This window comes from Patagioenas fasciata, chromosome 24 (genome assembly GCF_037038585.1).
Source record: "Patagioenas fasciata isolate bPatFas1 chromosome 24, bPatFas1.hap1, whole genome shotgun sequence".
Lineage (NCBI taxonomy): Eukaryota > Metazoa > Chordata > Aves > Columbiformes > Columbidae > Patagioenas > Patagioenas fasciata.
In genome coordinates this window covers 3,417,261-3,439,385 of record NC_092543.1, presented here as the reverse complement: position 1 = coordinate 3,439,385, position 22,125 = coordinate 3,417,261, and the positions used below count along the sequence as shown (strand labels likewise).

Genomic DNA, 22,125 nt, shown 5'->3' with positions numbered 1-22,125 from the left:
GTTATAGTTGAAAGAAGCTGAAAACGTTCTGTTTTCCAATTCGGATTTATTTACAGGGAGTGGGTTTTGTGATGAGATATATAACTCTGATGTATCTACTGAGCACTTCAGCCCTTCCTTGCCCTTGCAATAGAAATGAGGGTGAGGTGGGGGTTCTGAGGGTCACCTGGAGGCAGGTTGGTTTCATTATCCCCTCTCTATCTCAGGCAGGTAACAGCCCTGACCCAAAGGCTGCAAACACCCTTCACAAAGGGGCTGGAATTTGCTTCCAAAGGAGTCAAACAAAACCCTTTCAATGGATTCCATCACTTCCGTCATAAACAAAACACGATTCCCTTATCTGCGTGCCAAGTTCTGCGGTTACAATACAATGGCTGTATTGTTCTTGTAGGCTGCAGGCTAAAATGTATTTTGGTAAGTGCTGCTCTTTCTAACACAATTGTCTGATGACAGTTATTCTAGTAAACCATTAACTCCTTCAGCCCCACAGGACCATGGCCAAGCAGGCTGGATAAAACCCCAACATTCAATTTATCCCACTGAGCATTGAGAACAGAAAGTAACACAAGCTTGGGACTCTCAATGTTAGATAACATGTAAATGATGGTGAGTCATAGTGGAAAATCATAGATAAGGATTACACAAAGGCTCATTTAACCACCATCTTATGATTTTTTCCCAGATATACTCACACATACTTCAGAATAATGCGACTATTTGTCCATCCCCCCACCCTGCAGCTGTCTTGGAAGACATGAGATACAGAATAAAAATGTACATGCATATTCATATTCACCTCACATTCCCCACCGAGGCATGAATGAACCGGTTTTAATCACGGCTACGTTTGTGACAAATCCACTAATTCCCAGTTACACTCGCATGAAAACGCTGGCTGATTTTTGCCTGGGTTACTAACGGGATATTCCCATCTTACAGTTTGGAAAACAGGCACAAAATTAATGCATGGTCCTAGTTTCAAGGGGTAGTTTCAAGGTGATGGTTTCCCAGCCTTCCCTCTTTGAATTAAACTACAAAACCTACAAGAGGTGCTGGGAAAAGAGGCCAGAATAGGCAGAACATCTGGCTCATCGTGTCAGGAAACACTGAGAAGACAGTTGGGTTCTGTGCAGATGATTTTGTAATTCAAGCTCAAGTCACAGTGAAACTCTGCAAACAAATCCGAAAGAGGAGTGAAATGTGTTGACATGACTTGGAGACCAATTCCAGCGGTGAGTGTAAGGACAGGAGATATTTCTTCCTCCTCAATCAGTAAAGCTAATATCCTAAATTATACTAAAGAAATACGCCAGTGAGGAGACAGAAAACAGCCTGGTAAGCACGACAGAAAAAAGGGACATAGGTTCATAAGCAAGTGCTAGAAACTCTGGCTGCATTTCTAGAGAAAAGCTGAGAAAGTGCATTATACTGTAAAGAAGGCGTTTTCATATTGCTCGTCCTTCCCATCTCCCAGACAGCACAGAATTGTTCCTGATGGGATCATCTCATTTGCTTTCTTCAACTCGGTACTCGGAGGCCCAAGGAACGAGGACAGCGACCTTACAATTAGAAACGTTCTTCCCACCGTAATCTGTCTCTGCTCATTTTCATGCATTAGACTTTATGAACCTTAATTGCATTCCCTTCTGGCTGCTTAGGGAAGGGCTTTTCTTGCAGGGGTTGAAAGCGGGGTTTGAAACCGGGGTCCTCGGAGTTTTGGGGATTGTGGCCACTACCTGGTCCCAGCACTGGGCTGTTGGTCCCACGTACCAACCGCTTCCCCAGGGCTTGATGCTCCAGCAAGGACTCACATCCCTGTCGCCCCACCAAAGTACATTTTATTCCTTCCGTACATTCACTGCAGCCTTTCTCCGAATTTCCTTACTTTGTCAAGAACTCTCTGCTGCAGATACTTCAGTCTTTGAGTTTTCTTTTGCTGTGTGTACCATGTCCCCATCTCTCTTTGCATTTTCCCTGCCTGGATTCACATGTTGTTTCCTCTCCATCACTTGGGTGGTGCTTTTTGTAGTCAAGGGCATTAATATATGTATGAACAGCGCTCGCTAGCTTGTGACCTTGGTGTCAGAAGGAGGCTTTTTGGTTCTACCAGCATATGCATTATTAATACAAATATCATAACAAGTTACGAGGAACCGGAATTTTCTTCCCTTGCACTATGCTATATAAAGGTCTATGAGGATAGATCAAGCAGCTTAATTTGTATTTGCTGTGTCTGAGCTAGAGCTCCTTAAAAACGCCGGCATTTTCAATACATTTTCTTATTATCTTGATAAATTGGTTTTGAAATGGTGAGCATTTTTTATCTCTAGTCAAGAAAATCTGATTGTGTTCATGCCATACAGAGACAGCAGATTGCGGAGAGAGGCGAACACGTGGGGGTTTGATATTCTGAGTTTGGGGGAGGCAACTCATAAACAAATACACACGAAGAGCCACTTACAGGAGCGATATATTCAGCTTTTGAGTATATATCAGTGATGTGTCTGTTCTTGGTGCATGACTGCAGGTAGTTCCCTCTCAATCCAGATCTCAGTCAAGTGCAATTATACTTTTTGATACTGTAGGAACCTTTCTGATCAGTTTTTTATGATTGCTTTTCATCTTGGGGCATTGCTATTTGCCTGATTCTCTCTGAAATTAAACCCTGTTCGTATAACAGCCAGTGGCAAAACGCAGATATTCCATTTGTCTGTTTAAAATAAAAGGGCCAAATCGTCTGTTGCGAGCTTTTCCTAATAATTTTAACTTTTGTAAGAGGAAACAGAAGGGAAAGAAGTGTGGCAAAAGGGAGACGTCAGCACTGAGGTTTGTGCAATGTACCCCACCTGGGTACATTAGATGGGGAGAGAAATTGGCCTTGAAATTTGGGTTCATTAAGGAACATTCACAGGGCCGTCACTCAGGCTTGGGAATGATTTTTGAGTTTTGGCCGTAGACAGATGAAGTTTCATGAAAACAGGCACTAAGATGCCATGGAAATGATGTGTTTTAGTCCTTAAATGAGAAGGATAGAAGCCTGACAAGCCTTCTGAAGCGTGAGGAATCTGTTCTGGCCTCTCATCGTGTCACCAAAGCTGCTTTTGTATCACAGAATCACAGAATCCCAGAGTGTGAGGGGTTGAAGGGCCCTGGAAAGCTCATCCAGTGCAATCCCCCATGGAGCAGGAACACCCAGCTGAGGTTCCACAGGAAGGGGTCCAGGCGGGTTTGAATGTCTGCAGAGAAGGAGACTCCACAGCCTCCCTGGGCAGCCTGGGCCAGGCTCTGACACCCTCACCCCCAACAAGTTGCTTCTCCTCTTGCAGTGGAACCTCCTGTGTTCCAGTTTGCACCCATTGCCCCTTGTCCTGTCACTGGTTGTCACCCAGAAGAGCCTGGCTCCATCCTCCTGACACTGCCCCTTTCCATATTGATCCCCAGGAATGAGTCCCCCCTCAGTGTCCTCTTCTCCAGCTCCAGAGCCCCAGCTCCCTCAGCCTTTCCTCACACGGGAGATGCTCCACTCCCTCCAGCATCTTGGTGGCTGCGCTGGACTCTCTGCAGCAGTTCCCTGTCCTTCTGGAGCTGAGGGGCCACAACTGGACACAATATTCCAGGGGTGGTCTCCCCAGGGCAGAGCAGAGGGGCAGGAGAACCTCTCTGACCTACTGACCACCCCCTTCTAACCCACCCCAGGTCCCATTGGCTTCCTGGCCACAAGGGCCCAGTGCTGGCTCATGGTCACCCTGCTGTCCCCAGGACCCCCAGCTCCCTTTCCCTACACTGCTCTCTAATAGCTCATTCCCCAACTTACACTGGAACCTGGGGTTGTTCTGCCCAGATGTCAGACTCTACACTTTCGTTGCAAACCAACATTTTCAAGGTGCATAAACAGGCCCGAGAAAACTGCGGGATTAGAATAAACTCTCACAACCGCCAAAAAAGTTTGATCAAACGCAGCTCAATTGTCTGCACCAGCCAGCGGAGTTAAAAAGACAAAAAAACCCACCAAAAACTTGGGCGAAAGCTGGGAAAATGTAAAGGCTAAAGGCTGCTCTAACCACTAAGTATCAACTTCATCGCCCACCCACCTCCCACACGCAACTAGAAATAACTTTAAATAATTTATTTAAGCACGTCCGTATTGCAGCTACATATTTAATGACTTAAAGGGATGGCGTTTCATTCAGGAATAAATCTGAATTTTCCATAATTCGCAGTAAGCATTACTCGTTTGATTAGACTTTCAGAATGCTTTCCAGCCCTCGGTGGATTCAACTCCATGCTGCCATCTCAGGTAGTCATTAATATTATTAACAAAGAGCAAACCATGCCACGAGTGGGTTTAGTAGCTAAACTTAGAACACGGTAATTCAGTGAGAGAACAAGGAACAAGCTCATTCTGCTCGCTGAATGTTACAAGGAAAAAACCTCTCGTCTTCTGCTCTTATTTGTTGCCTCAAGTGTTTTCTCTTCATAGATAATAACATATTCAGGGACTCAAGGGCAAAACGTTAAGCAGGTATATTAGTGGCAGAATGACAGGGACATCATTTATTATACAAAGGAAGGAAAAAGGAGGTATCTACAGTACAATTTCATGTTGGAATTATCTGAGCTCGTTAGAGATGAAAACATCTGACTGATTCATGTTACAAATTCTATTAATAATGGTGAGTAGTTCATGGCTCTGGAATTGTCATCACCTTGAGAATGGTCACAGTTTGGTCCAGCTACTTCCAGGAAATGATGTTTTTAATGTGTCGAGCATATCAGTACATCTGTCGAAATAAATGGCTGCTCTTGTCTATAGGCTGGGATACATCGTGGGTGTCCCATGTGGATACAATTCCCCTCGGCCTTTTCGTCTGGACCCAGATTGCGACGTTTGGGGGGTCTTGCCTTGGTGACCACATCTCATAGTTGTCAAGAAATACGCAGAGAACCATTTCCTGTGCTATCGATGGGGTGAGATGAACGGTACTGATGGTTTTGCATTCACCCGAGCCCTGGAAGACCCAGCAAAGAGCGACCAGCATGTGGTCCAACCGTTCTGTTCACAGAGGGAAAATAATGATCTTTAAAGCCCAGTTTCCCCCGGTATAAATACACGGTACAGAAAAGCTAATTATAGCCCCAAGGCTGACAATTATCAATGACAAACACAAACCCCCAAACAAACCAAACAGTTTCTCATTTTGCTTTAATTTCCCGTTCTCGGTGGCAGATGGTGGCTTTGCAGGGGTGTTCAATCTGCTCATAGCTAATAGGGTGGTGTTTCTTCGAACTCTCCATCTATTTCCACAGGAACGAACCATCAATTCTCACTATAACACAACCCAATAGTCAAGAAGCTGACTGGGGGAAAAGAAAGAAACCACACCACCTACACCCCCAAACCTCTATCAAATAAACAGTAATAAGCCAGAGTTGTTTACTATACTTTCTCCCTTTTTGTGTATTCTGTTTGAGCTGAGCCCCGTGTGCTGTCCTGCAGTGATTTCACAGCCAGGCTCCTCCAGCATCCCATAATATGCAGGCTGAGAGAGATGCTCCAAGTTCCTCCAGGCCCGGAGCTGCTGTTTGTTCAAAGGATAAAGCACAATCCTTGCTCTGAAGATACAGAGAGTGGAGTAAACAGTATCTCATCCTTGGGACCTCAAAGAGGGAGCGGGTCAGATCTGTTCCATGGGTCTCAGCTCGTTTTACTAAGCTTTTCTTGCCCAAATTTCCGCTATCATTTCAGTTATTCCCCTTCCACATCAACCAGCACAGCCCTTGGCTCTATCTGGGAGTGTTGGCTGCCCAACAAGCCACCAGGCAGGTAAATCCATGATGGCTCAAGGAATGGAAAGCCAAGCTTGCAAAGGGACCCCGCGGCACTCGGGTGGCTTTCGGGGGGCAACTCCTCCACCTGGAAAGCAGCTTTTGCACAGGACACCCCGCTCTGCATGCACGGGGTGGCCCCTGACACCCCGACATGCACTGCTGTGAAATGCTCTTGCATTAAACACTATTTATTGTGTCGGTGGAATCACTCTTAACACTAGGTAGAGGGGCTTTATATGGCAAATATTGAGATTTATCATCTCGCAGCACAAACTTCCCGGTGGATGCTGTAATCTATAGTTCTATAGTTTAGGCAATGGAGTAATTCTCTCCTTTCAGTATTTCTCTGAATTGTAATTCTTCAGCAATGCCCCCAGTCTAAGATGTGTGCAGGATGTGTGATGGCGGGGAGGGGAGGGTGTGGTGACCCAACTGCCCAATACTTGGTCATTCACATGACTTGCAGCTCTGTTCTGAAACCGAAAAGTGACCTGTTTGTGTGAAGCTTTTTCCACAGCGTCAGCAGCGAATCTGCTGTGGGCGACACCCGCTGCACCTGCGCAGAGCAGGGCCACAAGCGGCCACAGCAAAGCAGCTCTCAAATGCCGCTGAGCTTTGAAGCGACCCACGTTCAGTTTTTATTCTGCCTTCCTAGGACTGCAGGGAAACGTTTCAGTTTGAATCCCAGCATCTGGTATGCATTTGGTTGCAGAATAAAGGTTCATTCATAATCCACATGCAGATTTCAGTGTTCATGGTCCAAGCGCTTCCGCCCAAACTCTTCTGGGTAGAGTCCTTATCCTAGTAGCCCTGCAACTGTCCCTCAACCTTTTGGCCTCTCTCGTTTTGCTGAGGATCATCTATTTCTTGCAAACCCTACCGAGGAAAAGCCCTCTTGCAGTTGAAGTGACCTGTTCTGAGGGACACCCCATAGAAATAAGGAGTTTTCCCACCCACACAGCAGACACAACGACACATTCTTCTGCTACCCAAAGACAGCCCAGCTGTTCATTGGTCTTAGTCGCTTTTAAAATGTAGAGGCTGCGACCTTCCCCTTCAGGTGGAAGGAAATCAAGTGGCAGGGATCCCAGTGATGTCACTCGTTGGCTCTTGTTCCCATCGTAGGCTACGTTAACTGCGGGACAAAGTCTGAGGTCCTTCCCGTTTCTTGGTAAGTGCACATGGGGGGACTTTCTCCTGGATAAACCGCACAGAACAAAGGGGCACACTTTGCTTCCAGCTATTCCTGTATCATTTCCCCACCACGTTCAGTTAACCATTACCATCCATCCAATAATAAGAACCAAAGGAATTAGGCACTGGGATTTGCTTATATCACACTTTTCCATGATTCTGTAAACTGGCTCATGATTCTGTTCATCCCAGAGCTGGCTCAGAGAAGAAACACGACTGCTTTGCCTGATAATGGCTTGGTCCTGTTCTTGCTGACTGATTTCTGATGTCCAGCCTAGTCTGAATCCAGAATACTTCGATACCGAAGTGTTGCACAGCCCTGGTTGCAGTCTGGAGAACAGGGGAATACCGAGACAGGATTCTCACACTGAAACTTTATGCTCATGTTTTATCTAAAAGGGAGAAGGGGGATTTCCCACTTTTACTGAATGCCTTTTTGCTTCCCATTAATAAGAGCCACTGATCTCTGTTTGTCTGGATTCTTGCAGTAACTTGCAACCTCGGTTCTCTCAATTTCCTTCAAAAATCGGTGAGATCAGACTCGTCTAAACTGTATTCGCTGTGGTTTGATTACAAGGCAGAACTGTGCTCCCATTGATTCTCATGTGGCTTCATCGGAGCTTAAAAGAGCCAAGATAGGTAAACAAACTCAAGTACTTTTAAGATAATGCATTAGTGAGTGGTGGGAATTGCTGGCACATAGTGCTGTGAAGGTTATAGTATAAATACATTAAGAAGAGGAAATATAAATTAGGATTGGCTTAATGGTAGCTTTCAAGCATTTGGGGCCAAATGCAAAGTTTGGCTCAGGAAATTTCCAAGTGGCTGATTGGCACAGACGAAGAACAGAAGAACCGCTTAGTGGTGTATTAAGCTAAATGAACCTTTAATCTAACAGGCTGTGCAAGTCTTATATTTTTATGCGTGCACATTAGAGGAAGAGCAAGCCGTTATTCTTTATAGCCTGGACAAATGATTCCTGACATCTCTTGTCTAGCAGGCCAGGACCGCTCAGCGAGTGCAGTGCGATAACCCCAGGGGCAGCAGGGTGGATTTATCGCTGTGCAAACCTGAGCAGAATTCAGCCCATTCATTTCCTGAAACCACCGGCTCACATCCTGTGCACGTTCAGCCACGCAGTGGTGCGCGTCTCTTAGATGAAACCGCAAAGAATGGGGCCTTGCAAGCTCATATGTACACAGCGCTTTCCCTAAAGCACCGTTCATCTCAATAAGGGTCTGAGGGTGATTTGCTGGGTGCCTTGTTCTTTTTAAACCCTGTCCTATATATTGCTTGAGAATTGTTAATCCAGGCCACAATTTGCAAAGCACGGGTGAAACAAACAGTAGCATAACATGTTGTGCAAACCTAAGATTTTATTAATCAGACATCGAGCTCCTATAAAAGTGGTCAGGAAGACATATCTCATCAGAATAAGTGTGTTGTAGGACAAGTTTGTAGTTTTAGTTCCAGCCCTTGCTCATTGGTTTCTTGTGGTCTCAATCACTTAGCACTGCAGACCCGCGGGCTGGTTGGGTTGGGTTGGGTTGGGTTGGGTTGTTCAGCCCTTGTAATGACATTTGTCAAGTCAGTCTCCAGGTTCTCTTCCGAACCAAGAAGCTCTCCCGGCTCCTACTGCTGATTCTGATGGTTTGGTTTGTATTGTAGAGAAAGGGAAAAAACAACAACAACCAACCAAACAGGAAGAAAACCACACACTGGCCACAAATTACTTCCTAACTTCAACTCTACTTACCCTGCACACTTCATCGTATATATTGTAGGAACATATGCTTGTGTGTGTATATAAATGTGTGCATATGCCTGTTACATATATAGTAAATGTATAAGTAGGTATATTGCTGTATATTTTTACAGCTACTAGCTCTAAGGAGTGTTGGGGATTTCCAGCATTATAGCTATGTATGTTGTATTTTAATAGTGATGCCATTGCTTTAAGATGTTTTGGGTGAGCTAGATGGTTGCGGAGATGGAAGAAGCCCTTTCTCTCCTTCCCAGATAAACTGCACCTGTGTTGTGTCACAAGTTCCCCGGCGTGCCAGGGGAGGGAGAACAAGCCTGAGTGTGCATGGAGGAAGGGGCCTCTTCTTATCTTGTAGATATTCTCTGCGTCTGTTATGGTTCGTACAGATCACGGAAGCAGGGATAGAAGTCAGAAGTGCTCCAGGGGCTGCACTGGCTTTGGCAAGAAACCAGAACAGTATGACTTATAAAAAGTTTTAAAGCTTGCAGAGTTCAGGGGGGGGTTATTGTTCGTGTCTTTTGTATGCGTCATGAACAGGAAGACACAAAAATCCTGTATTTCAACACTTCACCTAAGGTTGGCTGGTGAAACCACCTGTCACCAGAGCCTATTTCTACAAGCAGAGCTAAAACCGGGAACAACCACTGGTGGCAGACTGACAGCCCCAGATTCCTGCCCTGTGTTCCCAGCCCAGCGCAGGGACAGTTGTGTGCTGCGCTCCGTCCCACTGCTGGCAGACGGCAGGGATGGGAGGGAAGCCAGGGACTGTGCTCCTGGGACGTGTTCAATGCTCCTGTGCTGTGAGCTGTTACATCACGGCAATATGAGACTCTGCAAAAACGGAGACCCTGAGAAAGGGAAAAAGTACAATAGCCCCAGCACAAGCTGGTGGTGGAGCAGCCTGGAAGGCGTTAGCACATCCTCAGCGTCCAACCCGCTAGTTACTCCAAGTGCTTTCTGAAAACTGGAACCCGTATTGCTAAAGGGTTGGGTTTCCTATTGCTGTTTGCTTTATGCAGCATTTTAAACACGTGCAAGGTGGGGAGACTCCTCCTCTGTGCATGGGGAGGGGAGAGCAAATTATTTCTCTACCCCAGTCCATCCCATTCCCTGAAATCAATGGGACGTAAACGTGTTTAGGGCTCTTCTGAATGGGAACGTAAATGTCCTTCTCTGCATGTCTTAATAGGTCCCATTCAGCCATCAGCATAGAAGATTAATTGTCACCAATTATCGCAAACATTTACATGTTCTCTTCTCAGCCTGGTCTTCTGACGGGCTGAAGCCGTGCCAGCCTCGCTAATCACATTTCCTGGCTGAAGCTGCTTTATAGATGGCTTGGATATCACTGGCACACAAGCGAGGGAGGAAAATCAATGCTTACAACTCGATTCAAACGCTGCTGAATCCAAGGGAACAATTACTCTGCAAGTCGGTGTGCCCTGAATGAGGCTAGACAAAAGAAAGCTTTGATAGCCATTGATTTTTGAGGAAGGAGCCGCATCTTTTGCTAGGTTTGAAGAGGAGTTGTTTAAAAGTAAAGGCAAAATCTACGCTGGTTTGAGGAAGATGAGTGTGGTCGTGTGGAGGTTGCGATGATGAGAAGCAGGAAGGCTCCGGTCTCTAATGAGGAGAATTGAGAGGGGCTGTGCTGGGTGTACGGGAGCGCTCTGCTCTGAGAAACGAGACGCTGAGAGCTGATAATGAGAATGAAGAACTTCCTTTGATTATTGCTTCTCATTTCCTATAATGCAATCTACATCTCTAAAGCGAGCTCTTCTGTTAGACCTTAGATCCCCTCGCCCCTTCCGTGTGCTTAGATCTTAGGCAGCAGTATCGAAAAAGAAAGGTTAACCTGAATAAGGTAGAATATGAGCCTCCTTTTCTTCCGCATTAATTCCGTGTAACACCACAGGTACGAGCGGAGCCATTGCAGATGTACAGCAACATCTGGCAAGCAGGAAAGTGCAGAACGGTACGTGGTAGCAGCCAAGACAGTGCTGAGAACGAAAGGGAGGTGATGGCTGAACCCACCCTGGGTTGGGCCTGGATTTCTACAGCTTCTTTTAAAAGAGATAGCTGGAAACAGATGGAGTTGTTGTGTGTCTAGATGCCTTAATACTTTTGAAAATCTAGCCTCGAATCACATTTGAAAATAGCTATTGAACCCGTAATTATGTTAGACATGTCATACCAGGTTGTATATGCAAATTGGGCTGGTAGTTTGGCTTTGTACAAATGACACAGACAGTCTGGCAGAAGCAGGTGCTGATTCTGAATGCTTGCATTGCAGTTCCGCAAGGATGTGCAAAGACGGTGAGCGCGGTGCAGCTGGGGTTGGATGTGCGAGCGCTCACACATGGCTGGTTTTACGTGTTCAGAACCGAGAAACTGAAAGCTGGTTTTGAAAACAGAATCTTAATCCTTCTGTGCTTTCCATATCTGTGAAAAGGGGATGGAGATAACACTCTGCTGATGGCAAAGAAAACTGGTGGAAATTTCTCTGCCTTCCTTCTATGGCAGTGGCTGGTGGAACATTCACAGTTATTATGGGGCAATGTCTGCTCTTCAAACCCTGTTGCTTGATCAGGGCCATGAGCAATGCCATGGGTAGTGGGTACAATAATTAGAGCCAAATAATGGCATTGCACATTTCAGAACAAACAGGATGCACATTAAGAGAAAAAACCTGCTTGATTGACATGCAAGAGGAAATGAAATTAGAGAGACAGTAATCCAGAGAACCAAACCGAGCAGTTCTGATGTGGGCTGGCAGTTGGCTGGTGGTAACAGCAAAGGACGATCAGCAAAGCTCCGCTCTGCGCCACAGTATTTAAACCCAAAGCTATTTCAAAGGCCACAAGCTACCCGTGCATTTATGCGCCTGACTAATCTCGATTAAAACCAATGGAACTATTATTGTGTTTGAACTTGAGCAAAACGTTTGAACCCTTTCCCAGATTGGCACCTAAACTCACGCCGGTTTTCTCCCTGAACGTGGGGCAGCCTGTGCAAACCTGCGTGGTTCCTGTGTTCAAAGGCTGACGTTCCCTCTGCCTGGCCTGCTGCTGCAAAGCTCGGCTTTGCCTTAAGCTGCGAACGCCACGGGGTATGGATGGGATGCTTCTAGGATTCACCAATTGTTTTTGCACAAAAAAAAACCCTTATTTTTCAGGAATTTTCATTCCAACCAAAAACTCGTCTCTGATTTGACGCATAACTTGATTCAAAGGGACAATTATCTAGTCACAGCATTCAATCCCATTTGCATAATCTCATCTCAATTGTTCAACTGCTTCAAGCACTTTTGTGTTAGACACATACACTCCACAAATAAACTGACACTCAGAACCAATGTGTTGCAAGGAAGAGAAACATCAAGCAGCATGGAAAAAGGATTCCTTCCTTACCATCACATGTCTAGGACTCAAATGCAATTCTACATCAAAGGTCCTGTAAGACTTGGGGATATGCTACAGCAAAACTGAAATAATATTCGGTAGGTGGGAAGTTGAGCGAGATGCCTGGAACACTGTCTAATTGCCACATAAGAGTACATTTGGGTGTTATTTATGGCTATTTATGTTATTTATTACCCAGATCTGAACCCAGTGCTGGGAGAAACTCTCTCTGTGTCCTCAGGCAAATACCTTCTAACACCTTCACGCCTGCTGAGAGGTGTTTAATTTGCAGAGCCACTGAGCGTCACTGAGCCGAGGTTTTCCAAAGTGGTTGCTGACTTTGGGTAATCCACAAAGGGCTTGGTTTCCAGACACATTAAAACCACCAGGAAGGACTGAAATGATGTCTCTGCCATCCTTCTCCCCCAGAACAAGCTGATGACAGCAAATATGTAAAATTCTTAAGGGAAATCCCCTGCAAGCTCCTAGTCCTATAGTTGAAAAGAGGCAGTGGCAGCAAGAAGAGCGGGAGAATCTTCTCTATCTTATTTATCTTATCTATCTCTTAGAACCCCCAAGGGCTTCAAGTCCTTTGATCCCGAGGAGGATCAGCAGCTTTGGGGCAGGAACTGGTGAAGCTGGAAAGATACATTGACCCTCAAACTATGGGGCTTCATAAGGAGTTAATTCCTCTCTTAGAGATGACATCTAATGGGCTTCTTTGGGAAGTTGGGTCTAATTATTGCTGTACCCACTACGCAGGCCATCGCCCATGTCCCTGATCTCTTCTTGTAAAGCAACAGGGTTTGAAGAGCAGACATTGCCCTGTAATAACTGCGAATGCCTCTTATAAAGGGTGAGTTTCCCATTTGCAAGCGGAAAATTTTACCATAGTAAGATGAAATACCACAGGGGAGTGGGTCAGTGGGTCTTAAAATACCCCCATACAGCTGGTTTCAGGTTGGTGTAAATGGTCCCAGTTCTGCAACTCACCCCCCACAGGAAACCTCTTGTACACACTGTGGACCCAACAACCTACATGTGCTGTGAATAGGCAAGAAGCACCTGAGGTTGGGATTTTTCTCCCAGAGGCTATGGTAGCGATTCTTATTTACACACAGGCTCTTTGTATTACCCAAATGGTGGAAAAAAACCCCTATTTCTCTAAAGGAAGCTTTGGTAGCAAAGCAAGGTTGTTTCTGGGTAAGATCCTCAGCTGGGATGTATTAGTATTGCTCCAACAAAGTGGTGCTGGGCTGATTTACACCACCGGAGGCTTTAGAACATCAATGTATTTATGGTATAGCTATGGGAAGGGGTCAAAGAGACTGTAAAGACAATATAAATGTGTCTCGTAAGGTGCAGCTGTAACTTCCATTTATTGCAAGGCTCATTTCCATTGCCCGTGGAGTCGTGTGAATATGAACCAGATACAATTCTTGTTTAGTTTGAGATTTCTTTGAATGGTGCTGGGAGAACTGGCTACAACTTACCCACGGGTGATAGGTTGTGATTTGGCACTTGGTAGGACTTGGCAGCTACTCGCAAGTAGAATATTGATTGTGAAGAATAAATCCAATATAACAGCAGAACAAGGGAGCAGGACATCACTGACACCATTTACAGCCCGCAGTTCTGGGGCACCCTTCGTTTGGAGTGGATGGCAAACGTTAATTAAGGTGCCCTCTCTGGCATCATTGCCTCATTTTAAATATTTCTGTCTGTAAAACGGGAATGATACTTATTTCAAAGCAGCCGTTCCTAACAGAGCAGCTGTGAATTTCACCCGTCCATCCAACTCGCTGTAACTACGGGTAACAACCAAGATTTTGGAGGGGTTGGCTGATGTTTGCCTCTTCTCTTTGCACAGCCCCCAGCACAGCAGGATTGCGGTGAATAAAAACCAGGCTTCTACCCACTGGTGCCACACAAGGGAAAAACAAGTGTGGCGTTTCATGCCAGCACCAAGTCAGGGCTTGAAATGTGCGTCATGGAACCGATTCGATACTTCCCAAGAAAACGAGGAACAGCTTAGAAGACAAACGGTACCGCTTTACTATTCCAGGTATTTCCAATGCTATTTAAGGCGCCCCCCTTCTTGGTGGGTGGAAATGTATGGAGCGCCATGATCCCAGCCCTTCACCAGGAGCAGGTGCCCAAGGGCTTTGCTGCATCGGGCCATTAATGAGGTTTCTGTCGTGTGAGAACTTGCTCCATTTCATTAGGCAGAGGAGAAAGAAAAGACTCGTTTTTACAAATCAGGAGATGAAAAATCTCGCTGGAACACACCGCCCTCCCCACTGGCAATTATTTCATAGGCGCTGACCACAAATGATTAATTCTGCGCTATCATGAACTGCAGGGCCTCGTTAATACTACATGAAAGGGGAAAAAGTGGCACTTGCCTTGCGTTTGATAACAACAGGGGGGCGAGACTACAGTTTGAACCTCTTTCGATGCCAGGCTATGAAAAGCCAGGGTGTTTATCAGCATCACACATCCCAACGTGTACTCAGGGTGCTGTTTGCTCGGCCACGTGCAGAACCTTTGGCATTTTCCCACTAATCTCCTGCTGACAGGGCCTGGCCTGCAAGGTGTTGGTGCTGGCGATGACAAGAGGGTTCAGTCCCAAGGGCTTGAATTTGGTGTCTGGGGAAAGCAAAGACATCCAATGCATCTCCTGTCACTCAGGTTCAAGTTTATAATGGTTTGCTTTCTATTTGAGTTTCGTGCTGCTGCTTGGTGGGTGACAGAAAGCTGGTGCTGACAATAGCTGTCAGTTATTGTCGTAGCTCCACATCCTTAAAATATAAGGGGGAGGCTTCCTAGAGAAGGTGTGCGAGGTGGACGTCTCTTGTCTGCATGTTGTGGGGATTGGGAGCACCTTAAAAAGCACCTTTTGGCGCTGGGACTTGTCCAAGATCCAGGAGAAATAGTGGGAGAGTGGAGTTGAAAGGGCAGCACCTGTGTCTCATGAACATAGATGAGAGTTTAAGGATGTCTAAAGCAGTGATGGTGTAGGTTGTCAGCAACCTTTAGCAATCCCCTCAACCCATCCTATTATTTCTTGCTGGTTTTTTTTTCCACTCTGCTTTACGCTGCTTTCTACATTCAGTCTTTGTGCACATGGATATGGTGGGGACAGAACAACGCCGAGCAAACCCGAGCCCTATTCTCTTCAGGTCTGTTTATATAGGGGGTGAGTAAGACACGGGCGCCCGGCGCACCCCATTGTAACGCACAAAGCCTGCAGCGAGCCCCGGGGACGGAATCCAAAACGCTGTCAGCTGCTAAACTACAGCTCTTTTGATGACTCTGCTTGTTGGGGATAATTAGACTGGTGCAGCACAGACACACACACGGATGTCTCTATTCTTTTTGCAATTGCAGAGCGCATGCTGTGAATCCACTATGAGCGCCAGCTAAAACCTAGGGCAGCGTTTTCAAGTGTGAGCAAGACTCGGGAGTCTAAGATCCGCTCTCAAACACACAAGTCTCGTCAGGAGAGCTGACATTTAAAAGCTTCTACTCATGATCTTTCTAAGAGCAGGGTTCCCCCTGATCTCTCATGGTGCGCTTATTCAGGAGGTCCTGAATAACCTTCAAACATGAGCTCTTGCATAGCAAAGCGGCAGAAGTAATCTAGGGGGAAACTTCCAGAGCGCTTTACAAGAAAATACTGCAGAATTCTGCAGAATTGGGCCAGCATGCTGCCACTGTCACCAGGTCTCCAAGGGGGAAGAATAATCAGTATTTTATGCAAACAAAGCTCCATTCCAATAGGCCATGCTGGATATCTGAAATCACTAGTTTCTCTAGCGGGTCTTTGTCTTGGGAATCCCGTCACTACATTTATACCGGCTCTTGACAGTAGTGTCAGGTCTGTGAAATGAGAGAGAAAAACGGATAGCGAAGGAAAAGATAACACCGGTCTCTCTATCACTCGAAACTGATATGTAGCTTGAAAGGGAATTGCACACTCAGTGCTAGTTATTAATTCCCTGGGGTTTTGGCACAGAAGGCACACAGTAGTTTTTCGGTCTCTTTCGGTGACATGTGGGGCCTGGGTTGCGCTTTCTGCAGCTCTTTCCCAGTGCAGAGGGTAGGAGCACGTTCAGGACCTTTGCTCCACGACAAATCATGGGAGAGACAGAAGCACAAGGCGGCACTTGTGCAGCGAGGACTGCAGGGACTCGCCGACCCTGCTCCCCGGTGAGCAACCTGTGTGCAGGGATGCTCTGTCCTCAAGGTTTGTGGCAACAGCGTTTTCTTTGTCCACAGCAGACCTTGAATACATGACTGTTCCACTTCTCCCAACTATCAGATATGATTCATGGCAGTTCTATATGCAGTGTCCCGAATCACTGAGGTCCTATGGAGTGCTACTGCTGCCGTTATCATTTTAGAGTGTGATCTTATCACAGGAACGCCATCTTCAGCCTCTGACAAGAGAAGGTCTCTCTCCATTTGAAAATTTTATACAACGTCATAGAAAGAGATGTTCTACTTAGACCAGATATCTAAGTCTTGCCATTAAGCTAATAGATTGAAACTCTGCAGATTTAGGTGCAAGTGCCAGCCTAACTACAGATTTGACGCATCTAAGCTTCTCTGTGCCTCAGTTTCCAGACTATACAGTGGAATTAAAAAGCCCTCTATGTTTTATCACTTCAGATCTGTCCGATAGAGATCTCCCCACACCAAAAGCAATTAAGCCGCTGGCACATAACAATGTGAACACTGCAGTAATCATCTCTCAGTCCCACAGCAGAAATCTGCAATTAAAAAACAAAATCCATGTGCAGAGCAGCCAGGGGACTCGGTCCCAAATGTGTATTTGCTCAAGCCCTTTTCCAGTGCACCTTCTGGCAGCTGCGGCTCTGTTGCAGCATCCGTGCTCCGCCGCGCAGACCTGTTGGATCCTTTCCAGCCCAGATGTGCAAAACTGTTCAGAGGCCTCAGCGCTGAACCCCGGATTGCAATACGGGAACCAGCCCAGTTCACTGCTCCAACCCTTCCTCAAGTTACAGGGCAGAGGCTCCTCCGTTAACCCCGGTGTGGGCGAGGAGCCGCTGCCTCGCGAGAGCTGAACCAGGCACATAGGGAAGGTCACGCTAGGGAAAGCAAATTCTTCCTCTTGCACTGTTTGTAGAGTGTAAACGGGTCACAAATCCTGCCTATGAAGCTCCTGCTTACAAACATCCATCGGTCTGATGGCTCACACGCCGTACTGGAAATGGAAGTGTTATATTTTGGTTAGATGGGTTCTCTACTGCCTGGTCCAGTGCTTCTATCCAAGCCCAAATCCCACTGGCTTGAATAACGGGCACAGATCACTGGGGGAAGCTTTTCCCTAAGCCCTTGTGGCTACACCACCTGGATTTTCCGTTCAGGAGCTGAAGATTTCCTGCTGTTAACAAACTTTGAAATCCACTTTCTGAACTGTTGCTTCTCCAAACATTTTTATCCATCAGTTTCTTCATTTGGGATGGGGTTTTCCTCCACATCCCCCCGGGCCAACACAAGTCACTGGCAATCACAAAAACCCTAAAGCTTGGGCTTAAGTGGGACTTAGGGGATGCCTGTGCTTTGGGCTGGTCCTTTGGAGTACGATGCGTTTCAGCCAAGGGTATTTGCAGAAGACTAATACCCTGAAAGCAAAGCCATGAAGGAACAGAAACCACTTCAAACCCGAAAGATTATCTGCAGCCTTTTTTTCTCCATGCCGTATTTTCCCAAATCCAGCTCAAACCCTTGAGGAATAAGAGACTTCGCAGCCTTTCTGGGCTGAAATACTGCGACGTTGCTAAATCTGTTACTAGGCAAAACATGTTTTAGTAGCCTCGAAAACATTTTCAAAACACAAGGGAAGATTTTACTGTTTGTAAACTGGATCTGAGCTGCTTTTCTTTGAGAATAATGAAACTCCTAATACTTCTAAATTCTCCTAGTTACTGAGAAAGCAAATCTAAATTGGACCGGCTTGGTTCTATTCAGGACCAGGGAGAACATGGTGCAGCTTTGTGAATTAACTCCTCTCCATGGCCATGAACACAGAGTTAAACCCAGGTGGTGGGAGGAGACGTTTAAACTGTACGATATTCCTGTCCATCCCATTTTTATGAAGGGGAAGCGTTTGCAGTTATGTCTGGATCACTCAGTAGCACAGCAATACATGTTGAATCAACATTACAGACCAATCTGTAGATGATAATCTCCCCTTTTCAGGCTGAGATGATGCCAAGTTGAGTTTTGGAAAGCTCTGCCACCTGTGTTAAGAACAGTGCTCATCTCTCACACTTAGAGCACAGGAAAACCACGGTGCCTGTCATGCAAGTGCTCTGTTTATGGGCAGTGATTTCCCCAGTCTGAGTCATGACAGAGCCCAGAGAATTACCTTCATTTTTCTAGGTCTGGATCTCTTCCGAAACAGTACCTCAAAATGCCAAGTTGTATGCAGAAACTCAAGTCATGTTTAATATCGCATATATTTATATATTTACACACATATCCAAACCCAGAATTTAAAAAAAAAACCAACAAACAGGAATTTTTCTCATACCAGAATTTTAACTTTCTGGTTTTGAGGATGTTTTGGAGGAGTTTAAATTCCGACGTGAAACTTAAAACTGGATCACTGAACTCACAGATTGTAGAACCACACTGATTCCTGCACCACGCAGGATTTCAACCGCTTATCCCTATATTAATTCCAATAACTTCAGTTAAAGGCCGCCTTCCATCCTGAAAAAAGCAGTAGTCTAGCACTAAATTTTCCTATGTTTAGTGTGAGATACATGTTACATGTAGGTTTTTTAAACATTGCTTGTACACACGTAATAGTTTAAAGTGATGCCCTGTGGAAGCCTGTTCTTGTATTTAGGGCCTTGAGACACTGGGATCTGGTTCGAAGTTTGCGTGGCCCCAGGTAAAATGTTTGTCTCGGTGCTCAGGTTGCTAAATGGCAATCACAACATCACTTTTGCCTTCCTTCCTTGTTTCAATCTGAAACCACTTTGGACAGGGCCAGCCTACTCCTGCATGACTAGACAGTACGGAATAGAATGGGCTAATTGCAGAATGAAAAATAACTAGTGCTCAAAAAAAATATAATGGAACAGCTCTTTGGAGTAATAGTCCAATGAGATGACATACTGCAGTGCTCTGAGCAATTTCCACCCAGCCAGGATCATCCTGGCCGTCTGAGCTCTTATTGCTGTTATGAACTGTAAGCATGGAGCAGAATGATTGAATCATTTGAAGAGAATAAAGCTGAGTTGTCCATCGATAGGAGTGTGAGGTATAGAGGTTACTGGAGCTGGGTTACAAGCTGAAATGCAATGTGAGTACTCCCCAGGATCTCAGTACTGCCTCAAAACATCATTCTTGTGATCTCCAGGTAGCTCAGATGTGTAACCCCGGCTTCAACAGTCGTCCCTGTCCCAGTCAGTCCCCAGCTCCAACACGAAGCCAGGAGGCCACCGATGCCAACAGCGCTGGCATTTGGTGACATGCCTGCTAGATTCGTCTGACAACCTGGAGCTTTGTTTCGCGTGAGCCATCCAAACAGATGGTCACCACTTCTGAGTATCAGCCTGGCTTGTATTTGTACGCAGGACCTACAGATGGGAAATGTGCTGAATTCTCTGCCTCCTCTTGTAACTGTGGCTTTGGGGTAGAAAACAGGGTTTGGGGAGAAGACTCAAAAGGCTTTAAGGCTACTTCTCAATACCGTCTTTGGGAGACAGGATGTTTTATCTCCTTGGTAACTCTGTGATCTCTTTCATTCACACTAACATGAGTTACAAAGCAGCTCCTGGGAAGCAGTGACCTTTAGGGAATGTCCTTTTTCCATGTGCTCCTATCTCTCCCGCTTCCGAACCTGTGTGCCGTTCCGCACTGTGCCCTTGGTGGCAGTACTTAGTTGCTTGGTGTTATTTCTCTTTTGCTTCTTATCTGCATTTTAATGCTGAGTTATTTGTAGTATTTCCAGCAGGCTGGAATAGGGGCGCTAATTGCTACCTTACATTGGGAAAGCGGCCCCCTCCCCGTAGAGTTGTCCAACAGGGTTATATCACAGTATCTTGAATTTAGCATCAAGACATTTTTACCTGTCAGGCTGTTATATTTTCAATAAGCATTCTTTGCAGTTGGGGATATTTCACCCCTTTCTCTGGCTTGCTCTCTGTGTTTAACCTTCCTTATCTTGTATGGTGAAGCTTTGGGTCCATTTTTGTCAAGTGTTTATTGGGGAAGAATATGAACCGTAGACGTAGTTCCTCAACTAACGGTTAGGTAAGATCGGGAATAGCTGTCAGCCTTGATGGCACTGCTGTACAGGTAATAACTAGTTTCTTTCATAGTATCACGCTGTTTTCTCTCTAGCTACACTGAAAGATGCACGTCTGCTTTTCCAAACGAGCAGAGCATGAAGTCACTGCTCTCCTACTATCTCCATTCACAGGCGTTGTACGTATAGAAATGCTGTATGTTGATTTCAATGGATAACTATAGATCACTGACAGATACAAGGAGCATAAGTACGACAATGGGCACATTAGATTTTCTGTGTGTACCAGTGGATCCATGGCAATCTCATGAATCCACAGAAGACACTGCATGTATCGCTATATTTATAGAAACAAACTGCATGAAGACAGGCTATGAAACCACCGAGTTCTGATTGGTATCAGCAACAAAAGGAAAACTTAAGCAGCTCAAGGAATCATCCAAATCCCCGCTGGTTTCATTTGCATCCTAAAGCACACAGTCCCACTTCAGGAGTTGCTATGTTTAAAACTGGGAGAATCATTATTAAGTTATCATTAGGTTGCTGCCTAATTAATTTAAAGCATAAGCACATGCAAGGAGATTACACCAGGGCATTGCTAACTCGGGCACGAATAACCTACCACTTTGGACTATGGAAATTTTAGTCTATCGCTCCGCTCCTTCACTCGTACGCGGATTAAAGAAAATCTCCCGGGCGACCAAAAGCAATTGCACCAAGGGCTTCCTATTTTCAAGGCATAGGAACCACGGGCTCTGGTCTCAACTGGGGGTGCAAAAAAATCGCCTCCCCGCCGCTCCCCGAACTTTGCAGCGGTGCGGAGGCCCCTTCAGCACCGCGGCTCTGCGGGCGGCGGGGACGGGACGCGGCGCTCCCCGGACGGCACCTGCCGCCCCCCGCCACCTCCCTCGCCCCCCCGGAGCCGGGGCAGCGACCATGCGCGTCCCTCGGCTTGTCCAGCATCCCCGCCGCGCTCCGGGAGCGCATCCCCCGCTGGCCAGGCCGCTCCGGGAGCGCATCCCCGGGGCGCTCCGGGTGCGCATCCCCCGCTGCCCGGCATCTCCCGCCGGCCGGAGCTCCCCCCCGCTTCCCGAAAGGCGCCCGTCGCTTCTCGCCGCCGTAAAACGAAAGGGGGAATAAGGGGCCGTGCGCCGACTTACGCCCGGGCTTTTGGGAAGCCCATTGACAGCAGGATCTCCAGCGACGAGCCATGTTTGATGGTCCCCGCGCGGTGCTGCCGGTTCCGCCGGGGGATGACTTTGCTGTACAGCTCGTCTTTGGCAGCCATGGCGTGCGGTGCGGGCTGCCCGCGCTGGGCCATCACGCAGCCATCGCCGGCCGCGCTGGGCCATGCACACCCGCAGAGCCCCGCCGGGGGCCGGGGCCGGGCCCTCCTCCGCCCCCAGCCCAGCCCACCCCGCCGCTCAGCGCCCACCCGCCGCCCCGGCCACGCGTGTGCGCCCCGCGGAGCCCGCGCAGCCAGCGGCGGCTTCGCAAAGGAGAAGCCGCGGCCCCAGCGCAGCCCGGCCCCCCCCCGCTCTTAAAGCCGCCTCCGGGCGGGCGGGGGGACGGGGAGGGCAGCCGCACGCGGTCCCCGGGGCGCCCACCCGGCGTGGGCGATGCTCGGGGGCTGACCCACGGGGGGA

At 47.0% G+C, this 22,125-nt stretch overlaps 1 protein-coding gene across 2 annotated transcripts in view; it reads right to left on the bottom strand.

Moving 5' to 3' along the window:
* UBASH3B (ubiquitin associated and SH3 domain containing B) overlaps positions 1-21,888 on the bottom strand; it is a 60,411-nt gene extending 38,523 nt beyond the window's left edge. Inside the window, exon 1 of one of the 2 annotated variants that reach the window (XM_065855665.2) lies at positions 21,640-21,888. In XM_065855665.2, coding sequence (XP_065711737.1) covers positions 21,640-21,800 — 161 coding nt within the window. In that variant the 5' untranslated portion in view covers positions 21,801-21,888. The remainder of the gene's footprint in view (positions 1-21,639) is intronic. The other variant, XM_065855666.2, reaches the window with a different exon arrangement.
* Between the last annotated feature and the right edge of the window lie 237 nt (positions 21,889-22,125).